The 18507-nt window shown below is 46.1% G+C and overlaps 1 protein-coding gene across 3 annotated transcripts in view; it reads left to right on the top strand.

The window, feature by feature from the left end:
* The window catches only part of NUF2 (NUF2 component of NDC80 kinetochore complex), a 414966-nt gene that overhangs the window by 197968 nt on the left and 198491 nt on the right, over positions 1–18507 (top strand). For all 3 annotated transcript variants that reach the window (XM_078641336.1, XM_078641328.1, XM_078641341.1), the window contains 2 exons: positions 3950–4023; positions 17447–17543. In XM_078641336.1, coding sequence (XP_078497462.1) covers positions 3950–4023; positions 17447–17543 — 171 coding nt within the window. The remainder of the gene's footprint in view (positions 1–3949; positions 4024–17446; positions 17544–18507) is intronic.

Here is an 18507-nt window from a genome sequence, read left to right as displayed (position 1 = left end):
TTATTAACCCTTGTGGAGCAGATGGCAGAGGGAGGCGAGACGCCCCCCACGATGCGAGAAGCTATAATAGTCGCTATACTAAAGCCTGGGAAGCCCCACTGTGCCTCCTATTGCCCGCTTTCATTGCTTAATGTAGACGCAAAGATCTTTGCGAAAATTATTGCCAACTGCATCGGCCCGCTGATCCCAACACTGGTCGCTCCGGAACAGGCAGGCTTTGTCCCTGGCCGCAACCTCACGTACAACTTGAGGACTGTGTTTGCGGCATTTCAGCATACGCGCCAGGAGGTCCCCGCGGTAGCGGTCTTCCTGGACATGGAAAAGGCCTTTGATTCGGTTGAGTGGCCTTCCATGCGACGCAGCACCAGTCTAAGGAGACCTTTTCCTACACTTATTGGACACACTCTATGCTACTCCCGCGGCCCGGGTTCGCATAGGCTCGCTTACAACTGAGTCTTTACATATTGGCCGTGGCACAAAACAGGGCTGCCCCCTCTCCCCCATTCTGTACGCCTAAGCTGCGGAACCCCTGGCTTGCACCTTGCGCGAATATCACGGCCACCGCTGTATACGGTTCTCCACGTAAAAATTGATTGTGTCTACGTATGCGGATGACACCCTACTGTACGTACGGCACCCGGAGGACAACCTTTTGACGGTACTACGTGAGGTGGTATTGTTTAGTTCGCTATCGGTAATACACGTGCACTGGAATAAGGCGGTGATGTTCCCGCTTAACCCCGTCAGTAAGAGAGTAGAGTCGGACTATCCATTTCAGTGGACCACAGACTCGGTCCGTTACTTGGGGATTAAGTTGCATACGGACTCAGAGGTGGTACTTCGGGAAAACTACGGGGTAGCTCTTTCCAAATTGGAAGATAGTGTGAACAAATGGATACACCTTCCCTTGTCATTGATGGGGCGCATATCCCTGCTGAAAATGATCGTGCTCCCCCCGCTTCTTATTTTTATTCAGCAACATTCCCATGGTCCTCTCGGGGACGTTCTTTCGGCAGTTGCACTCCTTGGTGCTGCGCTTGGTATGGGCCGGGAAGCAGCCTCTGGTGGCGTGGGACATTCGCATACGTTCATATGAGAGGGGGGGACTAAATGCCCCTGACATGGAGCTATATTACTGCGCCGCACAGAGCGCACACGCGCATGGCTGGATACACGGCCTGGCTGATGCGCCGCATCTGCGCATAGAGGCGATCGTTGCAGACCCAACTCCGCTTCCGGCGCTGATGTCCCGACCTAGGGTACGACAGACTGGCATTCTCGATTCTCTGAACGCCGTGACGCATGCATGGAATCACCTTATGGACGCTCAGGCCTGCTCGCTGCTATACGCTCCAGGGGCACGGCTGGACTGGTGTACGTGGCTCGACCCCTGCAGGGATAGAGGAGTGGTATCCGCCCTGGCTAAACTGGATGTTGCTCTCGCGGGCGACCTATTCGCGGATGGCAGGGTTCACACCTGGGAGGAAATAGACCCAGAGGGCGCTTCTGGAGCTCTCCTTCTCCCTCGTTTTCAGTTTCATAGAGTCCGACACGCGTTGAAGGGGCTGCTAGGTGAGGATATGGCTGAACCTCAGGAAGTTTTGGCATATGATTTCATAGTGAACACTAAGACGTCGGCCAAATTGATCATGAACTTGTACCGTATTACGCTTACGGAGAGGACGGCAGACTATACTAAGCCTCGCCTGGCATGGCAGTCTGACCTGGCGATTGACCTCCCTGAGGAAAAATGGAGATATTGCTGTGCCAACGCAAAGAGGGTGTCCCTGAATGGCCGCCACCACTTGACACATTTTAAATTCCTGAATAGGGTTTATTATAACCCGGCGCGGTTGTGTCGATACGGGCTGAGGGATAGTCCTAGCTGTGAGCGCTGCAGGGAGCAGAATGCCGATTTTTTACACTTGACCTGGCTCTGTCCGAAGGTATCAGACTTCTGGTGCGTGGTATACGGTGAAGTGAACAGAGTCACCGGGTTGACACTAGCCCTTAATCTCCTACTGGCCCTTCTGGAGTATTCTAAAGACGTGCCGCCTGACAGACGGAGGCTCGTAGATATGGCCTTCTTGATTGCTAAGAGGTGTGTTGCGCTCACTTGGATGTGCGGGCCGACACCGATGCTCTCTAAATGGTCTTGTGATATGTTATATTGTTGCATGCAGACGGAGCTATATAGCGAACTACTACCGCCTCGCAATCGCCCCAAGAATTACTGGGCACTGTATTTGGAGGGTAGGCATACACAGGGGTCTCCTGACCCGGTGGACACACACTCAGCGGGGCTGGAGGGGAAGGGAGTAGACACGACACAGCACACTGTTGAGGAGGCCGCTGGATAGGGAATGAAGACTGTGGTAACCACCCCTGGACATTGGAAGGGTACTGTGAGGAAGGTTGCAGTCTACGGCAAGGGGTAGTACTGTTTGAGTGTCAGCACTGTCTACTTGGAGTACTTGTCCAATTCCATACTTGTAATCTACATGTTGAAAAGTACTGGTGATAATACTGTTCCATTTGTGCCTGCCTTATGCCACATGCTTGTGTGTTTTTGTAATGCCAACGATATGCCATTTGATTGTATGTTTTTGAAATGCCAATAAAAAAATAATAATAAATAAATAAATAAAACTTTAGGAGTCTTAATAGCTTTCCCTGCCTCTTTGTTTTTAACCTCCTGTAGGTACTATATGCTTGGCTGTTAAGGAGTCCCCCCCCCCCTCCGACTAGCATGCCTCATGCAATATGGTGGAGAGGACTTACCGAGCTTAGGGATGCCCCGGGCCCCAATATCTCGCAACCTTGGTGTTCCTCTCTGACACCAGCCAAGCCCCTTCCACTTTCCTCCGCAACGGACTCCTCTCCTGCTGCCTTCGCTTCCTTCTCTTCCTTCTCCAGCGTGAGCGCCGCGGCAGCAGCCGCTCTCCTTGTGCTGTCTCTGCCCACTGCTATCCCGGATACGCTTCAGGAGAGACCGCCTCGGAGGAGAACGCGCGCCGTAATCCCTCGGCCTCTCCTCAATTCCAGGGCGGCCAAGAAGCAGCGCTACAGATCCAGTGGGAATTCCAGGCACATCCCAGGTAGAAGACTATAATCAGGAGTTAAAATAGCGGGGGAAAAAGGCTGACCAAGCCCCCCCCCCGTATTCTAACTACAGCGTGTTACGCATAGATAGAGCAGAAGAGCTGCCGGCGCTGGCATGCGACCGCTCAACTCACGGCCGCCATGTTCTCCCTACCCCCTGCTCATTTTTTAAGCCTTACTTTTAGGACTTTACTGCCACTTACCCCCACACAGCTTTATCAAAAGATCTCCGAAAAAGTGACTCTTTGGGGGGACCGTAGGGCATTGCAGCGCCGGCCCGACGAGGAGCACCAGCCCGACGAGGAGCACCATCCCGATGATGAAGCATGACATCCTTCGGGATGCATGAGGGCAAAATGATAAGGACACACTGTCCCCCAATCACAGAGTAGTAGAATGACTTACCTTTATCTTCCCTTTCTGGTAGGAACAATGACTCTCGTTTGGTTAAAGATTTTTTCCGCAGCAGACATACTGCAAGGGAACATTCTCAATAGCCATGTGGAGTTGTGTGGCCAGCGTTCTTGGATTTTTTTTAATTTTTTGTACCCTTTGCTGTGCTCTTATATATTTTTTTATTATGTGTTGAATTTTCAGCTGCTGAATTCAGATGTATTAACATTTATTTACTTAACAAGTTTTTTTATAGTGCATCTACTTCAGTAAATGTGTATTAAAACGATGAAAACAATTAGGAACGTTGTACTTTCTGCTTTCATTAAAATGCTAATCCCCTGCATTTTTTAGTGCATTTTATTGACCTTAAAGATTGTCAAAAATAGTTTGCCACATGTCATACAGAATTCTAACCTTTTCAGTGACATGTCTGTTTTTTTGTGGTTTCTAGCGATCTTCCCTGGAAAATCTGCAACAGGTACAGAAATCAAACGAGGAAATCCAGATGAAAATCAAGAAACTCTCGTAAGTGCAATATTTTTAGTAAAGTTTGGCCTGGGTGTGAAGATCATACGAGAACCCTGGCTTCCAGTCAACAGATTGGGCTGTCTGCATGTAGGGCTGTCTGCCTGTAATTAATTATTAAGAGGTGACTTCGTCCTCTTCTTTCGACACGTTTTCACAGAAGGTTCAGTACAATTTATAGCACCTATCAGACTATACCACACTATGCCTTAACCCTGAGAGCCATTCTAAACTAATGGGGTAACCCAAGGTAAGCCATAGGACCTGGGTAACGTATGGTACTCCCAACCAGACTTGTGGTCGGCTGACCATAGTAGAATCCCCTATGATTTATTTGTGTTTTGGAAATCGCATTGAATATCCAGGCCCACTGGATTTTGACTCAGATACTCTCGTAATTCCTGCGTGTTCTCCCAGTTGACTCACATGTGCTGGTTGATTGATTAGAGATCCTTTTGGACCATATTGATAATTGGTACCAAGATTCTTGGGCCCCGTCACAGGTTATCCAAGTTGAAGCCAGTCTTCCATTCTACATTACTATAGGTTGCCCTATTAGTTTTTCTTCACTGTCCTGATGAAGAGCTGCATATAAGGATATAAACCCCACCTCCAACAGCCGGGTCGAAACGTCATTGTCAACCGCATGCTAGCCCCCCGGTCCTCTCCTGGGACTCTCTTCACACGCAAGGCCACCTCATTGGCCTCAAACCACTAGTATATATCCTCCCCCTCTGCAAAGCTCAACAGCAGTCTTTGTATATGTGGCCCCTTTCACCTCTAGGCACCTCATTGTCACTGCCACTGTCCTCACTGGACTCTGAGATTCTCTTTACCTTCAGGTCCAGTTCTTTCTGGCTGACTTCATGACCCAGCAATGCCTTTTTCTCTTCCAGAGCTAAGGCTGGTTTCTTCTCCTCCAAGGCCAGTTGCATCTTCTTTTCCTCCAGGGCAAGGGTAGCTAGTTGTAGTTTTGAATGTCTATCTACTTGCCTGTCCTCTAACTGTGATTGTGTCAAGCTGCCAGAAGACACGCTGCTCTGTGCTCTGGATAAGGTAGGTGACCTACAAGCACCTTCTCCTCTGCTGGCTCTTGGCCCATGAAGGGCATCCTTCTCTAGCTCTGGGGACACTCTTTGGCCATCCTCTTCTTCTGCCTCCAACTCACCCTCATCCCCTGCTCCATCACTCCTCTGCCCCTGTGATGTAGACTGCAACATGCAGACGTCTTCCCAGGCTCTTGGGACTAGCTGTCACTCCAGTTCTGGAAGCCCTTTGCTGGCTTCAGTCATCTTTGTAAATGTAGTGTATTTTGCAAAGCGCACAGCTGCCCCAACGGGGCGTCCCGGCGCTGTATAACGCTGTGGAACCCTTCCTGGCTCTCCCTGTGAGATGCCCCTCCTGGGCACCCCAAGGTTAAGCCAGGCATCCCAGTCTTGTAGGGGCCGTTGTGGAGATTAAGCAAGCTATTGCCCAGAGTTGCAGCGTGGGACCCATGATTAGAGTAGGCGCCGAGGCGAGAATTATCGAGTCCGCGGACATTGAGCTCAAGACCCTACCGCGTCGGGACTTGAACCCTGGTTCCGGGCCTGAACTCTGCTTCAGAGTCTGCCGCTCTAACCAGTGAGCCACACTTCTCCATCTTTCCCTGCATTACCTCTTCAACTCTGCCTTGTTGAGGCTCTGAATGCTGCTGTGATCCACCTCCAGTCTTGCAAAACTTGCAGTTGTTTAAAACAAAGTACTAATTTAAAAAAAAAGGAGAATTGAAGAATCACAAGGTTGAATTTAATATCAGGATTTCAAGGAATTTCTGTATTTTCAAACACAAGTACTGGACACCACCAATGAAAATCAAAGTAGGAAATTGGTTTATTAGTTGAGTGTGTGTGTATGGGGGGGGTAAGTACCCACCTCAAGTAATAATTACAATCGTCCCGCTGGTAGCTATGGTCATTTGCCCACATCTTATTTATCCATATATGAACTAATACATAAGGGGCATTAGAATTGAGGACAACCATTGTTTTCTAGTAACCACTTTTCTCCTTATTTTCATAAATCTTAGCCCACAAACTAGCTTTAATATGAGGCATATGCTTTACATTTTTAAACTCTAACTCCATTCTAAGTAGAGTCATTTAGATGGATATTTTGTAAAAGAGCTTTTTTCTTTCAAAAAGAATTGACATTCCGAGGTCTCCACAATTTTGGCGCTCGATAAAGCCTCTGCCATGGTTTTCACCCAAACTGACAAAATATACAAAAGTCCCTGTACTCTCCCTTTGAAGTCCTCCTGGCACTTTTTTGTAACATATATTTTAAACTACGAATTTGCACAAAGCAAAAAATACACTAGCCTGAGTAAACTACTAGTTAGTAAACTGCTTAGTTTGGTTATAATTCTGCCCAGCAGATTTTGCTAATGAGGAAAGGTAGTCTTCTTTAGGTGTGAACATTAAAAACTTTTCTTGACCACCTCTTTACTTTCCCTACCTGGATGGATATGTATGAAACTTCACATTCCAAAACTTGGCTTTGGAAAGTTGCATATAGTGTACTTACAGGGCAGCAAAGCAGTTATTAGACCAAAAATTGATTTTTCAATGAAAAGTGAGACTTGCGTAGAAATTAAAGTCACTGAAAAGTGATTGTGTTTATGGTTAAGTATTAGCCTGCTCTAGGCTGAGGAGTTATAGTTCACGTGCACTTTCTTATGAAAAGGCATTTTTGGTTTGCTAATAACTTTAGCTTCCAATATGCATGAAATTCAACACTCACTGCGTTTATTAGCTAATTCATGAGCAGTTTCATGCTGCTCCTCATCTATGGGATAGGAGGAGGAAGGGAGGGCAAGGGTGGGATTAAAAAGAGGTATTTTCAATATGCATTATGCTCTCCATTGCATCAGAAGTCATTGAACAGAATTATAGTAACCTTGGCATGTAAGTAGATCTTTAGTCAAAGTGTGCTTTTTAGGTCTCCCTCTAGAGACCTATTGTCGCCGAGATGCCTCTCAAGGGAGACAGACCGGGGCACGCGCGGCGATTCTGGTGTGTGGTCGTGCACGTCGAGCCCGGCGCCGTGCACATCTGTTGCTCCACATTCACGGAAGCGCACACACACACACACACACACACACGCGCTTACACACACACACACACACACACACGTGCACACATCCCCCCACGGCCCGTCAACGTGCATGCACCGAAGTCACGCCACACCAGCACCGGCCCGACCAAGCAACTCCCCCCCCCCCCCCCCCCCTCCCACAGCCGCCAAGAGGAAATGTGGGTAAAGTGGGTGCCCAGAAAGCTCCAGAAATAAACGATGACACTGCCTTCATCGGCACAAACACTTACTGGCTGCTCAGTCGTGCACCCAACAAACGGAGAATCCCCCACTCACCGGTCTGCGGGGGGGACTCCTCCTCTGCCAGCATGATGCGGGGCTCTCCCCTTAGTCATGGGAGCCCGCACTGCTATCTGCCGCTCTTCACCCGGGCCCCTCCTGAGACCCGGGACTTCAGCTCCTTCGCAAATACACACGCCGTCACTGGGCACGAGCCGCAGCTACCGCGCATGCGCAAGCCTTCCCAAGTCTCCCCTTTCCCCGCCCTGACATTGCGAATTGTTGATAGAGAGTATGCTTTTCACTGGACTGGTCATCCTAACAGACTTCGGGTGGGGTGGGGATTCAGGGGTGGGATGACAGCGGTTCGTAGTGAGACAGATCCAGCCGCACCGCTGCGATTCTCAGATGGGGTATTTGGATGAAGGTCCCAAAGCCATGAGATCACGCGCAGCCTCGGTCTCCGACTCACACGCACACTTGGCGATTGTCGGCCATAAGGGCCCCGGCGAAGACCCGTTGTCTCCTGGCGTTTCGTCCCAAAGGTAAAAATAGTCATCACATTCTTAATCGAAAACATTTACCGCATCTCGTTTCTCTTCATTTTGTCTTGTCTGTCAGAGTGCTTTGAGGCGGGAGCGCTGAAGTAATAATGTGTGCTGCTCGTCTCGATTACAAGCACATTTTGCAATTGTTCAACAGTCTAGAAAGTAATATCCCTTCAGGGTTTGTGCCTTCTGCCGTTTGGGGGTTGTCGCATTGATACTTGTTAAGAAAAGTATTTGCTCGCAGCACCACAGACTTGATGAGTTTGTCACATATTTCATTGCTTAGATAAGTACTCCTCATTAATTATGCACTACTTTCATGCTAGATTGCAAGACAAAACAATATTAAAGTAGTTTGTCATGATGCACCCTCCCTACTTCCTCCTGCTGTGTCACATGATGTTTTGCTTCGTATCTCGCGGCTCTCTTCCCACTCTTAATGTTAGCCTGCCCCATCCACACCCAATCAGTGATATCTTTTGATACTCTGGGGCGATGTGTACTATTATGGGCCAATGTGTGACACTCAACAATCAACCGAGAGAAAGATTACACACAGCAAGTGAGCCCCCAACTCTCCAACATACTTCACTTCTGTGGGTACTTCACTACCATGCTAATGGAAAATCATGATTGTTAAAATGTATATATTGTATAGGTTGACCGTACTGCCCAGTCAGAGAGGGGAAATACATATTCTTTTAGGGTCGGGTACCTGTGGATGCAGAGAATGGGCAGGATGTATAAACCTAACATAAAATATGGTTACTACAACTTAAGACAAATAAATGTCAAGAACAGAGAGTTTTCTCACTGGAAACAAGATCATCAACCATCTTTAAAACATGCTCTTTATAGAAAACCCTCACATACCTTCAAAGTATACTTGCTTTCTCAAAAAACAAAGTCTGCCAAAGTTTGCACACAGTCATTCAGAAAGAGATTTAATTCTATGTTGGCCTTTTACGATAGATATGGTAGTTCCCATGCAAGCAGCCTCCTAATAACATGGGTCTACATAAAACTGCTAACACTATCTAGTCATAACACAAGTAACTTCATACTGCAAAAAACATAATAACATGGTGTCATAATAAGTCATTCAGAAAAATGTCCTGGCGTGTCAAATGCTCGGTGCTGACATATGCGGAGGTCTGTCAGACGCAGTTCGAATCTCAACAACGAAACCCAGGCTTTTGTGATCAGTAGAGCACCATTAAGGAGGCAGAAATATAAGGGAGCTTCAGTCCGATTCAACAGATTTTACTACATTAATCATGCAATGCCAAACCTCCATAGAAAAGGGTGGATATACATTTCAGGTGATTGGGGCTCCAGTGCACATTTCAAAGCAGCAACATTTCAGGCGAGTGTAATCCTCCGCGCAGGCATACTGCACTCTAGGTGAGAGAGAGTCTGCTATGTATTCCTCTCCTGCGGGCAGTGCTTTAGCTGGGCATTCTTTGCCACCATTTAGGTACTACAAAGAGGGAGATTTTGGAAACATAAATCGAAGGACTTTATTTTCCATGTCCCTTTAGACTGGAGCCTCTTAAAATAAGTACTTTTTGGCTTAAAAATCGGGAGTTGCCCGCCTGAATAATTGGGCATTAAGGTGGGTGTGGCCCCAAAGAAGAGCGCTTGTCCACCCCCTGACTGCATCATTCTGCTCCCCATGCATATGCACTGCATCCATCAAGAGGACACAAGTGCTTCTCGTTAGCATTCAGAAAAGGGGGTGGTGATGAACAGAGTGTCTGAATTAAGCAGACCACTCTTACCCAGTCCAAAGATCAGGGCTTGATCCATCACCGTTATTTAGCTCACTGCCCCATCCCAGCTCAGAACCTGGCTATATGCAAATTAGTCTGTCCCTGGCCCAGTACATCATGGGAACAGGGCAGACCAAACTACCAAGCCAATTCTTCACCAGAAAGGAGACAAGCTACCGGGGACCGGTTTCTGGCATTTCAGCCTCGTCGGCCCGGCTTGCTTGAATCCTGATGGAGCAGTGAGCAAGGGACTTATGTCGCCTGAAATGGCAGAAACCGGTCCCCGGAAGCTTGTTTCCTTCCCAGTATAAGAATTGGCTTGGTAGTTTGGTTTGCCCTGTTCCCATCATGCACTGGGACAGGAACAGACTAATTTGCATATAGCCAAGTTCTGAGCTGTGATGGTGCAGTGAGCTAAAAAACGGTGATGGATCAAGCCCTGATCTTTGGACTGGGTAAGAGTGGTCTGCTTAATTCAGGCACTCTGTTCATCACCACCCCCTTTTCTGAATCTTCTCGTTAGCATGTCACTCGTGTGCACGCATGCACGGAGTCCTTAATGCACACAGTACACACCTGGCAGAGGCACATAAGACAACAATGGTTCTAGTGTGCACACCCCGCGAGATCCTTGGGCTAGAGTTGTGTGGTTTGTGACAGGGCTCCATTCCTGGTAGACCTTTTTGTGTTGGGACCGTGTTCTGAGTGCAGGCAGGCCAGTCTTGCAATGGAAGCTTCATATCTCTGTGTTCTGAGTGCGGGCCCTGTCTCGCCAGTAGAGAGAGCCTTGGTCTAGAAGTGTGTGGTTTGTGACAGGGTTCGGTTGCTGGTAGGCATATCTATGCTGTGAGTGCTCTGGGTGCAGCAGGCATCCCTGTCGTGAGAGAGAGCCTTGGTCCGAAACCCTTACCATTGCTTGGTTGGTGACAGGCTTATCTGTGCTGTTCTCTAGATTCCAGTCCATAGAAAATGTCTTTCACGAGCACCCGTAGACAATATTTGTTTCGAATCGTGTATATTCAGTAATATGAATGAGCACCGAAGGCCTTGATTTTCTATTAAAAACAAAGCTTTGTACTATAAAATTTCCTGTTGAAAGGCAATATTTATCTCCATGTGTTCCCATACCTGGTTCCTCACTTCCTGCTTGTATCTTTTCCAGTCCTCCAACCCTTTTTGTCCCCTTCTAACAACCCCAAACCCTTCCCCACTGTCCTTTTTTTTTTTTTTTTTTGACTTTTTTGTTTTTTAATAGCCAGGCAGCGTGCTACTTCATTTTGATGTATAGTCCATTTTTTTTTTAATGATCCACCTTAGATTCGGAAATAAAAATAAACATTTGGAATGCAATAGGTCTCGCATTTGCGAGAGTTTAAGCTATTAGCATTGCTAATGACAATGCCTTTGATTTGTTTTAAAGACCGAAACATAACTAAAAGACATTGTCATTTACAATGCCAATAGCTCAAACTCTTGTAAATGCGAGACCTATTGCATTGTAAATGCTTGTTGTAATTTGGTGTTGGTCTGCTCAGAACTGTTCTGAGTGCTTTATGAAAAGACGCTGGATCCTGTTGGTTGACTTCACAAACTTGAAGCGCTGAAGTTTCACTTATGGAATCTGAATGTTTAGAGTGCTGTTTAGCTGAAGAGCTTACATTTGGAATAGTGAGGCACGTTGGGCATTTTTGAAGTACAGAGGAAGAGAGAGCGGTCCCAGTTGGCATGGAAAATACTTTTATTTTGAGCAACAAGCTTTTGAAAGTGCAACATTTGGGAGCTTTGCGAACTTGGCCACCATTTTAAATATTCATCTGTGGCTTTATAATAACTTGGCTGCCTTTTGATGTATCTACAAATGAGGAGATTACAGGAATTGGCTTAATGTGCTGAAGGTGTGCTACATTTCATGCAGATTGAAAAAACGGCACTGTGAGTTCTGTGCCCTGGAGGCGGGCGCAGAGCCTGGCCACAGGACAGGCATTAAGCCTAAAGAACACTGGGCATCCCTAAAGTAGTGTAATGTTGGTTTGCCCTGTGGTGTGGTGGATGGTGCAGACCCTGCTCCCAGAGCCTGCTGTTTATGGTTGAAGATTCTGAAAAGTACATTAGATCAATATGGTTGCTGGGATGCAGTATATTATAAACACATTTGATACAGGGAGTTGTGGATTTGTGGAGGAGGGACAGCTTGTAGTTTCTAAAGGGGGCACTCTAGAAAATATCCCCTGCTGTGCCTTAATCAAGTGCAGCATGGCAGAGAGTACTTTGTCTCTATTCAAGCATGCATCCTAGCCTGTTTTGAAAATGTAATAGTTGAGCAATAAGCAACTGTGTGGGTGTGTAAAAAAAAAATATATATATAGATATATACATACATATATATATATATATATATATCCTGTCAGAAGCCTTTAGTAGGACATATCAGGCATAATGCATTTCGGCGCTCCTGCGCCTTCCTCAGATGCCTCTGCGAACATGGCACAGTTCCACCTACTTTCAAGGCCTGGGAACCCCCAGGTATGTGAGGTGCACAGCCTAAGTCCCTGTAGTTTGAATTACTTATAACAGTTCTTTAAAAACATTTTTTATGACAAAGTCAAAATAAATTCACACAAAGAAATTATAAACCTTCTATTGATAAGTACAAGCAATTTGAATGATACAAGTTTCTGTAATCAGAATTGAGAAACAAACGTGCAACTTTCTGTTGTGTATAAATGTGCTTTAACAAACACTAAATGACACTTGAAATCAATAATTCAAAAAGAAATTCCCAATGCATTTCGCGTTATTTAAACACTTCTTCAGGGGTGTTTTCCAAGTGCAAGTTAAATGATAACATTCTGTTCCTTCTTGGTGAAACTACAACATAAATGGAGAACAAACAAAGATGTCACCAGGTAACTTGATGTATATGAATACAATATAACAACATTTATACGCAACAGAAAGTTGCACATGTTTGCTTCTCAAAATGGTCATGGACGGCTTAGTAGAATTGTTAATCTTTTCCAAAGTTAACCAAAATTTCCTATTTATCTTCCAGGGGATTCTCATCAATAGTCATAAGCACTGAATATTCCCGCCCATGTGCGGGGACCCCAGAAATAATATAAAATTATATATGGAAATCACATATATCTAGCTCCACATATGTGTATGAACATATATCATTTTTTCTCACACCAATGCAGCCCCAAACTGAGGCTAAACAATGTAATTACCCATACATATACTGTCATGCCTCAAGGGTGACAGGTCAGTTGTTCTTTCCGGCTCCTTCAGTCAGGACCCTGGTTTTACAGCTCCTACCTTTTTTGACTTTCTGTCAAAAATGTATTGAAATTCTATAACTTTTTCACTTTCACTCGACGTCTTTTGACTTTAGAGTGCTAGTGCTGCCTTTTTTGTTCTTCAGAAAAGGTTTATTTTTGTCAAGATGCCTTCACTTTTCGATCCTTGTCCCTCCTGTGGCAAAAAGAAGGCCAGGACTGACACACATCCTGTGTGTATCCTTTGTCTCCCTGAGACTCATAATGCAGACAGCTGTCAGCATTGTAAGAACTTATCAAGGAGAACCCTCAAGGACAGAGCGAGAATAAGAATTTATGGCCTCACTGAAAGAGGTAGGTCTCCTAAAAGGCAGCAGAAGAAGAGAACGCGGTCGACTTCGAGAGAAGTTCCGACCTGTTCTCCGTCTGGATCGGCGTCAAAGCTGGCAGCGACGGCGAAAACATCTTCAAAGACACATTCTTCGACGGCGAAGACTCAGATGGTGTTCAACGTCGAGAGGCAGATCTCCGTAGTCGCCGGGTAGGCATACGACGTCGAGGCAGATCACTCCGTCGTCGCCGCGACGATCGACTTCGAGGCCCAACGCTCCGTCGCCGCACCAGCGATCGACGTCAAGGCCCAGCGCTCCGTCGTCGCATTAGCGATTGACGTCGAGGCACAGCTCTCCGTCGGCGCACCGGTGTTCTGCGTCGAGGCAAAAGTGTTCGCCGTCGAGGCACGCTTTGTCGACGCCTCCTCACCGGCGTTCGACGTCAAGACACTCGTCGTTGATGCCGCATCACAGGAGTTCGACGTCGAAGCAGGTTGCTCCATCGGCGTCACAGCGGCGTTCGACGTCGAGGCACAGGTCTCCGCCAAGGATGGGTCATCAGTCCCCGGCGTCGAGACACCAGCCGACACCTCCAGTATCGAGACTGGCGTTGGGACCAATGTCGACACAGACGACTCCTGTAAGGTCGACGTCGAGTTTGTGAACTCCGTCAACGGGTCACCGGCCAGCGTCGATGCAGAGAACTCCACCGCGGACGCCGAGACAGGAAGGCGTTCCAGGTCAAGGGGACGTTCTCCTATACGCTCGAGCCCACCTTCAAAGAAGAAGAGATTTTCTTCAGGGCAGTCTCAGCCAAGACACCAGGCATCACAGAGTCGCTCCAGATCTCGCTCTAGATGTCCTTCAGGATAGGTCTCTTCTCCTGTGAGCCTGTGAACATGTTGGAGCTGAGGGCAGTCCATCTAGCCCTCGAAGCTTTCCTGCCCTCGATTCAAACATCATCAGTGTTAGTACAAACGGACAACACCACTACCATGTACTACCTAAACAAACAGGGAGGAACGAACTCACGCTCCCTCTCCCTGGAAGCACAAAATCTGTGGCATTGGCTCCTGGCTCGGAATCTGTCAGTCACAGCAGTCCATCTCCCAGGAGAACAGAACGTGAGAGCGGATGCTCTAAGCCGGCATTTCGAAGACAAAGAGGACTGGGATCTCAACGACCAGGTAGTCGAAAACATCTTCCAGTCATGGGGTTGTCCCACAATAGATCTCTTCGCGGACGACGAAAACACCAAATGCCGAGACTTCGCCTCAAGATTCTACCGACCAGGATCGAAAGGGAATGCCCTTTTGATAGACTGGTCAGGGGAATGTGTGTACGCCTTTCCACCCCTTCCGCTGATCTCGAAGGTGGTGAGCAAGCTGACTCACTCGTGCACAAAGATGATTCTCATTGCCCCCGATTGACCGAGACAGTGGTGGTACACGGACCTTCTACATCTGGCAGAGTGTCCTCACAAGACGCTGCCTTGCAGGCTGGACCTGCTATCCAAGATGAACGGGAGGATTCATCATCCCAACCTTCCGTCACTGAACTTGGCAGCATGGCTCCTGAGTACATACAATACAGCCACCTAGGACTGCCGCAGGACTGCATGTCCATTTTGAAAGAGGCGAGACGACCTTCCACAAGGCATTCATATGCATGCAAGTGGAAGCGTTTCTACATGTGGTGTATGCAGAACAATTGTCATCCTATCAAGGGTCAGGAAGAGATCATTCTCCCTTACCTATTATATCTGGCTAAAGCAGGGTTGAAATTTAATTCCATTAAGGTGCACTTAGCAGCTATAACAGCTTACAGGCGGTCACCTTCCCAACCTTCTTTTTTCCAGTTACAGGCTGTGAAAGATTTTCTGCAGGGCCTGAAGAAGGTCTATCCTCCGTTATGCCCTCCGTCGCCTCCCTGGGAGTTGACCCTGGTGCTATCAAAATTGATGGGTCCTCCTTTCGAACCCATTCATAAAGCAACCTTGCAACATATTTCTTGGAATGCTGTTTTTTTGATAGCAATCACGTCGGCTCGCAGGGTGAGCGAAATTCAAGCTCTCTGTTCCAAAGAGCCTTATACAGTGTTCCATCTGAATAGAGTGGTGTTGAGGACTCATCCCTCTTTTCTACCAAAGGTGGGGTCAGACTTCCATGTGAACCAGACCATCTTTCTACCCACCTTTTTTCCCAATCCCTCCACTCCAGCTGAGAGGGCCTTGCATTCTTTGGACATAAAAAGGGTTTTAAAATTCTATCTAGATCGGTCCAAATCTATAAGAAAATTTGATCAACTCTTTGTCAACTATGGGTCGATCAGATCTGGTTATGCAGCTTCGAAACGTTCCATCTCCAGGTGGATAGTTTCATGTATCAAACTTGATTACCAATTGGCGCAGAAGACCCTGGGGTTTTCTCCTAAAGCACATTCCACCAGAGGAAAAGCGGCTACTACGGCTTTTCTTCATAATAGGCCCATGTCTGAGATTTGTAAAGCGGCGACCTGGAGGTCCATCCATACATTTACCAGACACTACTGTCTAGATTCAGATACTAGAGCAGATACACAAGTAGGCCAGGCCTCCTTGCGGAATCTGTTTAACGGCTGATTTTCAGCTGTTACACTCTTTGGTTGGGTCATGTGTTTCTCATTTACCTGCAGGTGGTTGATGGGCTTGCTATTCTATTCAGTGCTTATGACTATTGATAAGGATCCCCTGGAAGAGAAGGATAAGTTACTTACCTGTAATCCTAGTTCTCTTCCAGGGGTATCCTCATCAAAGTCATAAGCAACCCACCCGCCTCCCCAGGTAAATGAGACGTTGTCAAAAGGTTTACAGTTTATTGTTGAGCCCTGACTTTCAGGGTTATGCAAAGAACAATTGACCTAACTGTCACCCCTGAGGCATGATGGGAAGCTAGGGGTCATGACTGCCTTAAAGGCACTGTGCCATTTTTGGTTGAAAATGCTTTCATTTTCTATGCTATTGCTTTACAATGCAGCCTGTGGGCTAACAATGTCTATTTATTAGCAATTTTCAGGATTTATAAGTGTTGTGCTCATTGAAACACAGAGTTCAAGTACTATTTGACCTAATTTGTTTTTTATATCCTTGCAAATACAGTATATGTATGGGTAATTACATTGTTTAGCCTCAGTTTGGGGCTGCATTGGCGTGAGAAAAAATGATATATGTTCATAGACATATGTGGAGCTAGATATGTGATTTCCATATATAACTTTATATTATTTCCGGGGTCCCCGCACATGGGCGGGAATATTCAGTGCTTATGACTTTGATGAGGATACCCCTGGAAGAGAACTAGGATTACAGGTAAGTAACTTATCCATCTGGTGGACTAGAAGTGAAAGTCTTGCCTCTACTTGTCTACTTGAACTACATGCACACAAGTCCTCCATTTATTAGAACTATACACAAATCCAGAGATGAATTCATTTCTTGTAATACATTGAATTTGATTCACTGCAGGATAACTGTACCATGGATTTCCTTCAGATGAGAAATGTAACATTGCATTCGTAGTCATGTTTGTTTAGTGAAGTGTGGGGTTATATTACAATGTTGCTTGTTACTAGCTACTCCTGTACTCATTGTCTTACTACTGGTGTCATTTTGAACACAAGAAGCCAATGGGGGTCTTGGGACAAGTAGGAATTCAAGTCCAGATCCATATTTAATGAATGGGTCAAAGGGGAATAAGGAGCATGAAATGTTTGACACAAAGTTCTGATTATTTTTCCATACAGTGAACCTAAATTTGGTCTTTTGCGTGAAAAAGGTTGCAGAGTGGGGTCTTTTGATTTTTATTCTTGTCCTGCATACTACTTTAACCTGTAACCCCTCTTTAAGCATAGAATTAAATATAACGTTAATAGAGAGTGACATTGTCAAATTTAAATGGACATTCAGGAATGCCACTCCAAGCAGTGTTACAGGAGTAGGTAGGATTTTAGAATTTGGTGAAACTCAGAATTTGGAAGGTGTGTGAGTGGGAAGTGAGTTGAACCGTTGCCCGACCTTGGTTGTACAAATCTACTAGAGTGTGTAGAATAATCTGACTGAGTTGCATACGACCTGGTGTAAGCATGTTTTTTTGTAATTGCAGCACAGTGCCGCCAGAGCAACAAGCGGAGTTTAACATGCTGAATTCTGAAATGAATGAACTCAAGCAAACCTTACATCAAAAGTACCGTGCAGAAGATGTAAGTATCTTTGGAAATAATTGGGCAAATCTAATTGTGGGTTTAGCAGAAGTTTCAGCTTTTCCACATTGGCCATGATTTTCTTGTCAAATATTGCATTCATAATAATGTCAGTTTTTTGTGATTTTTCGTTTATTCTCCCCCCTCTCCCTTTCTGCCCAAACTCTTTACTGCCATTGCACAAGCTTCACGGTTGCTATTAGATCTACAGCACCCAGATTGGCAAATTTGTTACTATAAACAGCATGCCTCACCCACAAAGCCCTTCACACTGGCAAACCTGAATATCTGGCGGCCAAACTTAAAAAAGCGGGTCAGAACAGGAACCTCAGAAGCTCTAACACCCTACTCCTGATCCCACTAAAAACTCGAAAACAAAAAACCAATGACCGGTCCTTTGCCGGGGATGCACCCAAAATTTGGAACTCTATCCCCCCCGACATCAGAACTATTCCATCTTTCCCTAAATTCAAAAGTCAGCTCAAAATCCTGTTCCTTGATCGCTCCTTAACTATCAGATAGGATCACCCTGAAATGTCCTAAGAGATTCTGCTCCCCGCCAGGACGGGGATGGCCAAAAACCATGTAATGGATTTCTCCCTCTTCCTCCTACTGTGACTCGCACCTTGAATGTCTCTTTGCACTGTATTGTACTTTGCTATGCTCTGTTTGCTTTCTTTTTGCACCGCCTTGTAATTATGTGAAGCGCTCCGATACCTTGCGGTCTGGCTAGCGCTATACAAAACTTCTTAAATAAAATAAATAAATAAATGTGCCCTATAACATTACAAACTTGCATTTCTAGTGAATGGACTTAATAGTTGGTTTCAAAATTGAGATGTGTGGAATACGGTTACAATCCATTGTTTTATTTATTGAGCCATATGTGGCTACGTGGTTCTTTTGCTGACTTCCTCAAATGATGCTCAATCTTTGGCTGTTGTAATATTTTGAAGAGGATGTG

The sequence above is a fragment of the Lissotriton helveticus genome, chromosome 1_1, assembly GCF_964261635.1.
Source record: "Lissotriton helveticus chromosome 1_1, aLisHel1.1, whole genome shotgun sequence".
NCBI classification, from domain to species: Eukaryota; Metazoa; Chordata; class Amphibia; order Caudata; family Salamandridae; genus Lissotriton; species Lissotriton helveticus.
This window is presented reverse-complemented; position numbering and strand designations above follow the sequence as displayed.